Source organism: Lissotriton helveticus, chromosome 1_1, assembly GCF_964261635.1.
Source record: "Lissotriton helveticus chromosome 1_1, aLisHel1.1, whole genome shotgun sequence".
In the NCBI taxonomy this organism is placed as follows: Eukaryota; Metazoa; Chordata; class Amphibia; order Caudata; family Salamandridae; genus Lissotriton; species Lissotriton helveticus.
The window spans coordinates 2,050,505,496-2,050,517,575 of NC_136057.1; the positions used below are offsets into that span (position 1 = coordinate 2,050,505,496).

At 43.5% G+C, this 12,080-nt stretch overlaps 1 protein-coding gene across 1 annotated transcript in view; it reads left to right on the forward strand.

The window, feature by feature from the left end:
* The window catches only part of LOC144766461 (vitellogenin-1-like), a 1,095,729-nt gene that overhangs the window by 485,249 nt on the left and 598,400 nt on the right, over nucleotides 1-12,080 (forward strand). Inside the window, exon 17 of the mRNA XM_078650353.1 lies at nucleotides 1,177-1,366. Within this exon, the coding sequence (XP_078506479.1) occupies nucleotides 1,177-1,366 (190 nt within the window). The remainder of the gene's footprint in view (nucleotides 1-1,176; nucleotides 1,367-12,080) is intronic.

Consider the following 12,080-nt stretch of genomic DNA (forward strand, 5'->3'; position numbering starts at 1 on the left):
TGAAATGTAGTTTTATTGTGATGTAGCCTGTTTATTGGACCTGGAGGTTTGGTACTGCGGTGCTGGTGAAGGAAGGTGCAATGTGCACCTGCCAAAACGTTTTTCAAACACCAAGCTTCTCCCTCGTCACTACCAGAATCTAAAAAGTTAAAAACACCTATTTATTTTCTGCATTTAAAATGAGGGATTTTCAAACCTGTGCAAAACCTAACTACACATTCGTACCACTTGATGGACCTAGAGAAAGAGACAAGTGAGAAAGTTGGGGCTAGATTTGTCATAGTGTTGTATTGCCCTTGCGCCACACAAGGTAACGAAACATTAAAGTCAGATTTACCAAGCAACACATGGTGCCGCCTTGCGTGGTTTCGCAGTGCTTCCTAATTCTGGAGTAACACAACGAAGCGCAAGTTGCTGCCTTGCAACTGAGTTGCCTTTGAGTTAGGAATGCGTTCCATGAATGGAGCATGGGTGGTCCCACTCATAAACCCATGGATTTTGGTGCATTTCCAGATTTTCGATGAGTGGTTGACCTGGGAATGCGTCAGATGTTCAATCTTACTTGGCGAGGCATAATGAGGAGAAATCTCTTTTTTTTCTCCTCGGTTTTACCTCTTTCTACGTCTGCTGCACACAAATAAACAGGAAAAAGCATCAGAGGGTTATTTTTTTGCAGGAAGGTGTGCCTACCTGCCCCAAAACAATCCTGCCTGCAACGCGGGGAGCCTTGCACCATGACAAAAAAGTGTCTGCATTTGCAGTAGGCAGACCAAAGTGCGCCAGCAAGGAGAGGACAGAAATGCACCATATAAGGTGAAATATCGCACATTCCTACCTCTCCCTTTCAAGGTGGCTTGCTGCTTTACATTGCGAAAAAGTTTGATAAATCTGGACCTTGGTGTTTAACTGTTACCCGATCATTGATAAAAAAAAAACACCACTAGTAGTCGTATAATGTTCCATGTAGGATTAGATACTGGTAAACTAAAGAATATTTTATTAGCAGCACCAAACGTTTGATTTGATGAATTATACAAACAGTTTTTAACAATTTTGTTATTCATTGTTATCACCTTTGTCGTTTAAAATTAACATTTCGCAACTGATGAATACCCCCTTGCACTTGGGTCAGCTTGGAATGCTACATTGCCTATTGAAGTATATGCTTTGTTGCAGGTGTTTTACCAAACAGAAAAAAAATTCCCCAAACTCAGTGACCTCTTGAGAAGCCTACAAGGGAGCCTTGATGTGCATTGGACCAAACCTCTGCTGTCTCCTGAAATACGCTACGTTGTTCCTACCTGCATCGGGCTTCCTATAGAAAAAAGCATGTATTATGCTTCTGTGACCAATGCTGCAATAGATGGTAAGATTACCTGTGTTTGTAAATATATATGTAGGGACACATAATGGGTAAACTTATATTATGTCCCCATTGTGCCATATCAAAAAACTAGTTACAAAATTTCAAACCACGAGACAGAAGACCAACTGCTTTGTAAACAGTCCTAAAATCCTTGGATGACAATTGTTAAGATGTAATGAGACTTAAGCTGTGAGAGCCTCATTGTGATAGTGACAGGTGGTACATTTTCTCTTCCACTCTGGTTGGATTACAAACCTCCATATTTTTAGATCTTTTCTGACTTTGAAAATATATCTGTGCCTTTGGTGGGGTAATTGCCATGGCAGCACCTCCTCTGAAAGCACGGAAAGTTTGGCAAGCGACTGTTGCTCATCAAACGTGTTTGTTTCCCAAAAACAAAAAAACAAACTCCCAAAGTTGGGGACTTTACCCGGTGACCTTGATCAGAAAAAAGTACATCAGACCGTCCACTCTCAATATGGCAGATGGCCAAATGTGCCTACATCGAAAACCCCAACTCTATTGGGCAAACAGTCTAAGGGTTTCCAACAGCAGAGTCTGTGGATTGCTGCATTAGAAATATGATAGTCTGCCCAACTCTAAATGGAGCGGGAGCACCATTCATTTGGAGGACAGGGTCCTATGCGACATCTGTAATAGGATACTCTGCATGCCAAACTCTAAATCGGGCAATATTTTTCTAGACTTTTCATTGCCATTTATTGTTGATGGAAAATATATAATTGGCTTCGATTATGGCGGCAGTTTATTGAAATGACACATTCCCACGTGTGCTAGACTATTACATTATTACTATTTTAGGAGTAAAAACTATCAAACGTGTATTAAATGGTAAAACACCTTTATAACGAAACTTTCTTTCCGCATACCTTCACTCCGCATACCATCACAATGATAGTACCATTACTCCGCAATACTTTTAAAACGCATACCATTACATCTTATATGCTTTTATCACGCATGCCTTTACAATGAAATTCGTTGTAAAAGCATGAATGGTAAAAGTATATGTTTTTAATATTTAAGTTTAAGGGTATATGTTTTAGGGCTTCAGGGGTATTTTAAGGGTGGGTTTGGTTTATGGGGTGCACAGTGTATTTTTAGAGTATGGTATTTTTAGATTATAGGTTTGGTTTTGGGGGTGCTTGGGTATTTTTAGGGTTAAGGGGTAGGTTTAGGTTTTGGGGTGTAGGGTTTTTATTAGGGTTCAGGGTGGGTTTTGGGTTATGAGATTCAGGGGTATTTTTAGGGTTTAGGGATAGGTTTGGGTGTTGGGGTACAGGGGTATTTTAGGGTTCAGGGCTAGGTTTTGGGTTTTGGGGTACAGGGGTATTTTTAGGGTTGAGGGATATGTTTGGGTTTTGGGGTTCAGGGGTATTTTTAGGGTTTAGGGGTAGGTTTGGGTTTTGGGGTACAGGGGTATTTTTAGGGTTTAGGGGTAGGTTTGGGTTTTGGGGTACAGGGGTATTTTTAGGGTTGAGGGATATGTTTGGGTTTTGGGGTTCACGGGTATTTTTAGGGTTTAGGGGTAGGTTTGGGTTTTGGGATACAGGGGTATTTTTAGGGTTCAGGGCTAGGTTTGGGTTTTGGGGTACAGGGGTATTTTTAGGGTTGAGGGATAGGTTTGGGTTTTGGGGTACAGGGGTATTTTTAGGGTTCAGGGGTAGGTTTGGGTTTTGGGGTACAGGGGTATTTTTAGGGTTTATGGATAGGTTTGGGTTTTGGGGTACAGGGGTATTTTAGGGTTCAGGGGTAGGTTTGGGTTTTGGGGTACAGGAGTATTTTAGGGTTCAGGGGTAGGTTTGGGTTTTGGGTTACAGGGGTATTTTTAGGGTTCATGGCTAGGTTTGGGTTTTGGGGTTCAGGAGTATTTATAGGGTTCAGGGGTAGGTTTGGGTTTTGGGGTTCAGGGGTATTTTAGGGTTCAGGGGTAGGTTTGGGTTTTGGGGTACAGAGATATTTTAGGTTTCAGGGGTAGGTTTTGGGTTTTGGGGTACAGTGGTATTTTTAGGGTTCAGGGCTAGGTTTGGGTTTTGAGGTACAGGGATATTTTTAGGGTTCAGGGGTAGGTTTGGGTTTTGGGGTACAGGGGAATTTTTTGGGTGCAGGGGTAGGTTTGGGTTTTGGGGTACAGGGTAATTTTAGGGTTCAGGGGTAGGTTTGGGATTTGGGGTACAGGGGTATTTTTAGGGTGCAGGGTTAGATTTGGGATTTGGGGTACAAGTGTCTTTTTAGGGTTCAGGGGTACAGGGGTAATTTAGGGTTCAGGGATAGGTTTGGGGTACAGGGGTATTTCTAGGGTCAGGATGGGTTAGTGTTTAAGTGTGCTGGTATATTTTAAGGGGTAAGGGTGGCTTAGTATTTTGGGGTGCTGGGGTATTTTAAGGGACTTGGGTGGGATTAGTTTTTAGGGTGAATAGAGTAATTACAATAAATATATTATATATATTTAAAATATTTATAAAAAATTAAAATAAAATAAAATATTTTTTTATATATATGCATTATTAAGTGTGTGAATATATATATATATATATATATTCACTGAAAAAACCATAGGTTATAGACCATATATAGTTAGGAATTAGCATTTACAAAACCTTATTTTACTCACACAAAACCATTGAAATTCGCATATATAGTTAGTTGCACTAACTATATATCGCGCACCCGCAATCCACTGCTGATCATGTCACATATTACATCATTCATGACATGGTCAGTGACATCACTGATGACATCACTGATGACATCTCAAATGACATCACTGATGACATCTCAAATGACATCACTGATGACATCACTGATGACATCTCAAATGACATCACTGATGACATCACTGATGACATCACTGATGACATCTCAAATGACCTCACTGATGACATCACTGATGACATCTCATTTGACATTACTGATCACATCACTGATGACATCATTCATGTGATAATACGATGAACCTCTTCAGACTCTAATATAACCTTAGATACACTCAGTGTAAACAGACACTCACAGACTGTCACTCATCCATGGAGTTACTCACACACCTAGTCAGTCATGCAAAGAATCAATCACACCTCCATTTCCTCAACTATACAGTTATACACACCTTACTTATTCAAACATATACTAACACATATTTACTCTCTTATACAATCCCTGATACAAGTTCACAATGATCCATACAGCCACTCACACATTCACTGGCTCTTATGCACAGTTATTTATATATGTCAACTCTCACATGTACTGTGTTTTACATATGTACTTACTTTGACATGTAGCACTGAGATATCCATTCACTCACCAATACACTCATGCACACAGTCAACCGCCCATACAGCTGTTTCCACATGCACTTTTGAACCCATACATCTAGTGAATCAACTGCTCACACATCTATGCACAGAGTCATACACCTCCCAGCCACCCACACACACACTCAGTCTCCCATACAAATACTTGGGCAACCAATCAATAACCCATATAGTTACTCATATAGCTACTGATCAACACATGCAGCAGTTTACAGAACAACAGACATAATGATGCACAAATTAAGACAGTTTAGTCACTAACCCATGCACTCAGTGAGACACATTTAATCACTCACTCATACAGTCAGTCATGCACCTACTAAATCCTTCATCCAGACACTTATACATCCACTCATTCTTCAATATGTAAGACATATTTTAACTTTACAGAAACATACAGTCACTGGATGTTGTCATCAGTGATGTCATCAGTGATGTCATTTGAGATGTCATCAGTGATGTCATCAGTGATGTCACTGACCATGTCATGAATGATGTAATATGTGACATGATCAGCAGTGGATTGCGGGTGCGCGATATATAGTTAGTGCAACTAACTATATATGCGAATTTCAATGGTTTTGTGTGAGTAAAATAAGGTTTTGTAAATGCTAATTCCTAACTATATATGGTCTATAACCTATGGTTTTTTCAGTGAATATATATATATATATATATATATATATATATGTATTCTTCTTTTAAAGGAAAAATGGTCTATAACCTATGGTTTTTTCAGTGAATATATATATATATATGTATTCTTCTTTTAAAGGAAAAATATAATGTATTTAATATAATTTTTTTATGTATATAAATTTTTTGAGGGAACAAATTTATCAACTATCATGCTGAAGAAGAGTGTGGGGAAAAAAAACAAAGAGGAGGACTAAGAGGAAAGAACAATCAGTTCAAAAATACAATTGCTTTAAAGCATGAAGTGCTTTTCCACACATTTACATTTAAATAACCCATATTAGAACATACAAAATATCTACAGAGGAGACAGTGTACATTGAATTTTAGACTCTTCATTGGTACCTACATGTTGGTACTTACATCACCCACACAACACAACAACCGGGACGCTGTCACAGATATATATATTTTTTTTAACGTGAATTTCTCAAAATCCACTGGAGCACATATCTTGAGACCTAGCAAAGGCACATCGGGCAAACAGTCTCTACAATTTTGCCAAGTTTCATAGAAATCCATTCAGCCGTTCGAGCTAAAAGTGAGTCCAACAGCCCTATGGAAAACTCAATGTTAAAAACACGTTTTGGGACCCCCCTTTTTTCTCGGCCCCCGCTTGACGAAACCCTCCCAAACTTTCAAGGGACGCTCAGAAACAAAATGTGCCATTTTCCTGAAAATTTCAGCCAATTCCGTCCATCAACGCCAAAGTTATTCAACATAGAATTTTCAGAAATCCCTATTCAAAAAAATCCTAACTATATATACCTACTGGCGACCGCCAGTAGGTAATATATATATATATATATATATATATATATATATATATATATATATATATATATATTTATATATATAACATTTCTATGGCAAAATGAAACCCCTCATTTTGTTCCTTTTCAGATTAAATGTATTAAGTGTTACCACTTTATTCCAATCAAGATGACTTCAGGTGTGCCATACTTTTGTCATAAGTAAGACTGTTAGCGTTCTAGTTGTTCTTTAGAACACTCTGGGACATTCTGTCATTGGGCTATAGTTGGGCTACATCTGGCTGATATTTGGGCTACATTTGTTTTTTTTGTCTCTGGTGGCCATCTTTGGGTTACATTGGGCTACATTGGGCTACATTGGGCTACATTGGGCTACATTTGGGCTCGAACATATATATAGCCCAATGTAGCCCAATATATATTGTTCAAAGTTAATTTTCGTAAAAACCACTGGAGCATATATCTTGAGACATAACAAAGGCACATCGGGCTACCAGTCCCTACAATTTTGCCAAGTTTTGTGGAAATCCATTCAGCCGTTCGAGCTAAAAGTGAATCCAACCGCCCTATGGAAAACTCAATGTTGAAAACACGTTTTGGGACCCCCCTTTATTCTCGGCCCCCGCTTGACGAAACCGCCCCAAACTTTCAGGGGACGCTCAGAAACGAAATGTGCCATTTTCCTGAAAATTTCAGCCAATTCCGTCCATCAACGCCAAAGTTATTCAACATAGAATTTTCAGAAATCCCTATTCAATAAAATCCTAACTATATATACCTACTGGCGACTGCCAGTAGGTAATATTACCTACTGGCGGTCGCCAGTAGGTATATATAGTTAGGATTTTTTCTCTATGGGTTTTTTGAAAATTCTATGTCTAATAACTTTGGCGTTTGTGGACGGAATTGGCTGAAATTTTCAGGAAAATGGCACATTTTGTTTCTGAGCAGCCCCTGAAAATTGGGGGGGGGGTTCGTCCAGGGGGGGAAGAGAAAAAAGGGGGGTCCCAAAAGTGTTTTTAACATTGAGTTTTCCATAGGGCGGTTGGCCTCACTTTTAGCCCGAACGGCTGAATGGATTTGCACGAAACTTGGCAAAGTTGTAGGGACTGGTAGCCCGATGTGCCTTTTGTAGGTCTCAATATATGTGCTACAGTTGATTTTGAGAAATTAACGTTTAAAAAAAGATATATATCTGTAACAGCGGACCGGGCAGCGCTCCAGGACGCGTACTTTTCGCGCAACGGAGCTTTGTGAAGCGAAGCTGATTGGTTCTCCGGCGTCTGTCAACATTCCAAACAGTCCGTAGCGGCCGCCATCTTGTCTCTCGGTAGGATCGAGAGACAAGAGGAGGCCAAAGCGAAGGGGCAAATGACCATAAGGGGGAATAGTAGATCCTCGCTGACCCCCTAGGTTTGATGTGGAGGTTTTAAAAGGGCCCCGCGGGGCAAAAAAAAAAAATAATAATAATAATCGAACGGCTGAATGGATTTGCACGAAACTTGGCAAAATTGTAGGGACTGGTAGCCCGATGTGCCTTTGCTAGGTCTCAATATATGTGCTTCAGTGGATTTTGAGAAATTAACGTTCAAAAAAAGAAATATATCTCTAACAGCGCACCGCTTCGCGTACTTTTCGCGTTACGGAGCTTTGCGAAGCGAAGCTGATTGGCTCTCCGGTGTCTGTAAACATTCCAAACAGTACGTAGCGGCCGCCATCTTGTCTCTCGGTAGGATCGAGAGACAAGAGGAGGTCAAAGCGAAGGGGCAAATGACCATAAGGGGGCATAGTAGATCCTCGCTGACCCCCTAGGTTTGATGTGGAGGTTTTAAAAGGGCCCCGCGGGGCAAAAAAAAAAAATAATAATAATAATCGAACGGCTGAATGGATTTGCACGAAACTTGGTAAAATATTAGGGACTGGTAGCCCGATGTGCCTTTGCTAGGTCTCAATATATGTGCTTCAGTGCATTTTGAGAAATTAACGTTCAAAAACAAGATATATATCTGTAACAGCGCTCCGCTTCGCGGAGATAAAATTATATCTGTATTACCTAGCTGTTGCTAACACCAGTTAGCGACGGCTAGTAGGAGATAGCGACCATCTTGGGCCCCACTTTGCATGTGAGTGATATTTATCACTAATGACATGCAAAGTGGGCATGCCAAGATGTTAGCGACTGGAAACAGTCGCTAACATCGCTATCTCCTATTATCAACTTTTGGAAATATTCGAGATAAGCGCGAATATCTCCAAAAAGTAACAGCTGCCCTGAGCAGTTCTTAGCCATGTTATCCAATGGGAGGTGGATAACATGGCTAAGAGCATTAGCTCGGTAATGCATGAATATCGCTGAGTTTTCAGCGATATTAATGCATTGCGGTCGTTTTTTATCGTATTTGCGATAAACCTTGATAATAGCAAGGTTTATCTGCGATAATTTCTGACGGTAAAAAAATCTTTGCAATGCATCGTTAGGGATAAATATCGCTTAACTTTGGTAATATGCCCCAACGTCTGTTAACGTTCGATTCGAAGGAAATCAGGAAGTGTTGAAAAACATTGTCTGCGCCATCTTGTCTTTTTTCAAATGCCACACTTTTGTCGTGCACGGCAGCCATTTTAGATGCCTTGACCAGACCCACTCTGTGCACGCTGTCGATCCTTAGCATGGCTCCCCACCCTCGCAAGCATCTCACCCAGGCAGTGGTCACCCCCGCTCTCTGTCTTATGCATGGGTAATAAACCTCCCCCCATCTGCGCTGCTCTTCCCTGAGAATCACACCCTGTGCCCGCCCGACACCTCCCTTTCGCCCTATTCACTACCGCACCCTCTGACACTCCTTTTCCTCTGTGTCCGATTGTCCAGGCCGGTCCTAGGCTATCAGCTAGCCCTGCAGATGTAGTTTATGGCCACAGCTGTAAAGAATCACCCCTCTTCAAAGGAGTTATAGTAGATCAAGGCCCACACTCGATGAGATCCGTCACAGCAGAAGCGTTGCTATTATCTGAAAACCATCCTGTATTGTGATTGGGGAGGGGACCGAGCGTGAAGCGGAAGATTCCAGGGATGACTCTTTGTACATCAAAGTTTTTACAATTATGTGTCACATTAAAAATATATAGCACTCCGACAAAGTAGTAAGATTATAAAACTTTAATAATTTATAAATATATACAAGAAAACAAAAATAGTAATAACATATAAACATTTTTAGGGAAAAACAACGAAGTAGCGGTCGGCTGTGCGAATAGTCCCAACGCAGCACAACGTCCAGATTTCCGGAGTGGGGCGTCGCGGGGGGGTGGGTCATCAGTAGCAAACTGTTGTGCGAATAGTTCCAAGGCAGCAGAACGCGCCGAAATCTAGATGACACGAAAGTGATGTCTAGTAAGTTGCCACCCAGCAAATAACGGCGTGGGGCGTCGCGGGGGGTGGGTCATCAGTAGCAAACTGTTGTGCGAATAGTTCCAAGGCAGCAGAACGATGGCACCAAGGTGATGTCCAGTAAGTTGCCGCACTGGTTTTGGTATCCTACAATGCTGCTCCGAATAACGGCGTGGGGCGCCCCGGGGGAGGCGGCGTGAACGGGCCTCTCCAGGTGGAGTGTCATCTGTTGTAGTGGGGCGCCCCTTTACCGTTTCAGTTGCCATTCCGTCCGTTTTTGGTCCACTGTGTCAAAAGCCGCAATTCAGCTGAGTTGCGCCCACTCTTGCGGTGCAGCGATAGGCGGCTGTCACAGGACTCTCAAAATGGCGGTAGGCTCTTTCCTTTTTGGGCCTGGTCCACTGAAATGGCCCTGGGACACCTTGGAAATCGGACGCTTGTCTGCTAGGTCTTGGACCCCATTCTCGAAAGCGTCCCCTCCGCCTTGAGAATTCATCAAAAGTTTTGGGGGCCCCGACTCCTGCAGGCTTCTGGTGGGGAGCGGCTGCCATGATTGCTCGCGGAATGACCACGACGGAGCTACGAGATGGTGGTGCTCTCATGCTGACGCCAGTTTAGTCTGAAACATCCAGAAACAAGGTGGGGCTTTCATCGTTTGGGAAAAAAAAAAAGTTTTCATCCAATGAAAAGTGTTGTTTTTAGGTCATATGATCAAGCCTTCCATCATTAGGAAACCAAAAGTAAAATGAACCAATGAAAAGTTTTATAAACAAGTCACATGACCTGTTATGCGGCATAGGGTATAAAATGCGGAGAAAATACGTTGGTACGTGAGGCGGCGTCAGTAGCGGACCGATGTGCGAATAGGCCGAAGGCAATACAACGCGCCAAGATCCGGATGGCACCGAGGTGGTGTCCAGCAAGTTGCAGCACTGGTGTGGCCATCCTACAATGCTGAAAGTCGGCGTGGGGCGCCCCGTTGGCCTGTGAGTTTGCGTCAGTAGCGGACCGATGTGCGAATAGGCCGAAGGCAGCACAACGCGCCAAGATCCGGATGGCACCGAGGTGGTGTCTAGTAAGTTGCCGCACTGGTGTGGCCATCCAACAATGCTGAAAGTCGGCGTGGGGCGCCCCGTTGGCCTGTGAGATGGCGTCAGTAGCGGACCGATGTGCGAATAGGCCGAAGGCAGCACAACGCGCCAAGATCCGGATGGCACCGAGGTGGTGTCTAGTAAGTTGCCGCACTGGTGTGGCCATCCAACAATGCTGAAAGTCGGCGTGGGGCGCCCCGTTGGCCTGTGAGATGGCATCAGTAGCGGACCGATGTGCGAATGGGGCCAAAGGCAGCGCAACAATATTTTCTGACTGACACCACAAGGCGCTGAGATGCCAAGATCCGGATGGCACCGAGGTGATGTCTAAGTTGCGGACTGATGTGCGAATGGGGCCAAAGGCAGCGTAACAATATTTTTTGTATGGAAGATACCACTAGGCGTTGAGATGCCAAGATTCGGATGGCACCGAGGTGATGTCTAGCAAGTTGCTGTACTGGTGTGGTCATCCTACAATGCTGAAACTCGGCGTGGGTCGCCCCATTAGCCTGTGAGATGGCGTCAGTAGCGGACCGATGTGCGAATAGGCCGAAGGCAGCACAACGCGCCAAGATCCGGATGTCACCGTGGTGGTTTCATAGTTGAGAGGCACTTCATCTGCAGTGGGGCGCCGAGATCTGGATGGCACCGAGGTGATGTCTAGCAAGTTGCTGTACTGGTGTGGTCATTCTACAATGCTGAAAGTCGGCGTGGGGCGCCCCATTAGCCTGTGAGAAGGCGTCAGTAGCGGACTGATGTGCGAATGGGGCCAAAGGCAGCGCAACAATATTTTCTGAAGAGAAGACACCAAAAGGTGCTGACATTCCAGGATCCGGATGGCACCGAGGTGGTGTCTAGCAAGCTATGCAGTTGAGTTGTGTGCGCACTTGCGGCGAATAGGTCGAAGGCAGCATAACAATGTTTTTTGAATAGAAGACACCACAAGGCGTTGAGATTCGGTTACCACCGAGGTGATGTCTAGCAAGTTGCCGCACTGGTGTGGCCATCCTACAATACTGCTCCGAATAACGGCGTGGGGTGCCCGAAGGGGGGGGGGAGCCGGCGTGAATGGGCCTTCCTAGGTGGAGGCTCGTCTGCTGTAGTGGGGCGCCCCTTTACCGTTTCAGTTGCCATTCAGCTGAGTTTCGGCTGCTCTTGATGCTACAGCGACAGGCGGCTGCAAGAGGACTCTCAAAATGGCGGCCTGTTCTTTGGATTTGGGCCTGGTCCACTAAAATGGCCCTGGGACACCTTAGAACTCGGACGCTCGATTTTTTTTTCCTTTCCTGTACATGCAAAAAAAGGTAAATGCCCGGTACGTTACATGCTTCATCTGCCACGATGAACTCTCCAGAGGAACCGAAAAAAAATATAGTTGTGGTAACTATACCATGCATCGTCATATGGAGAGGTGGCACCAATTAATTATAG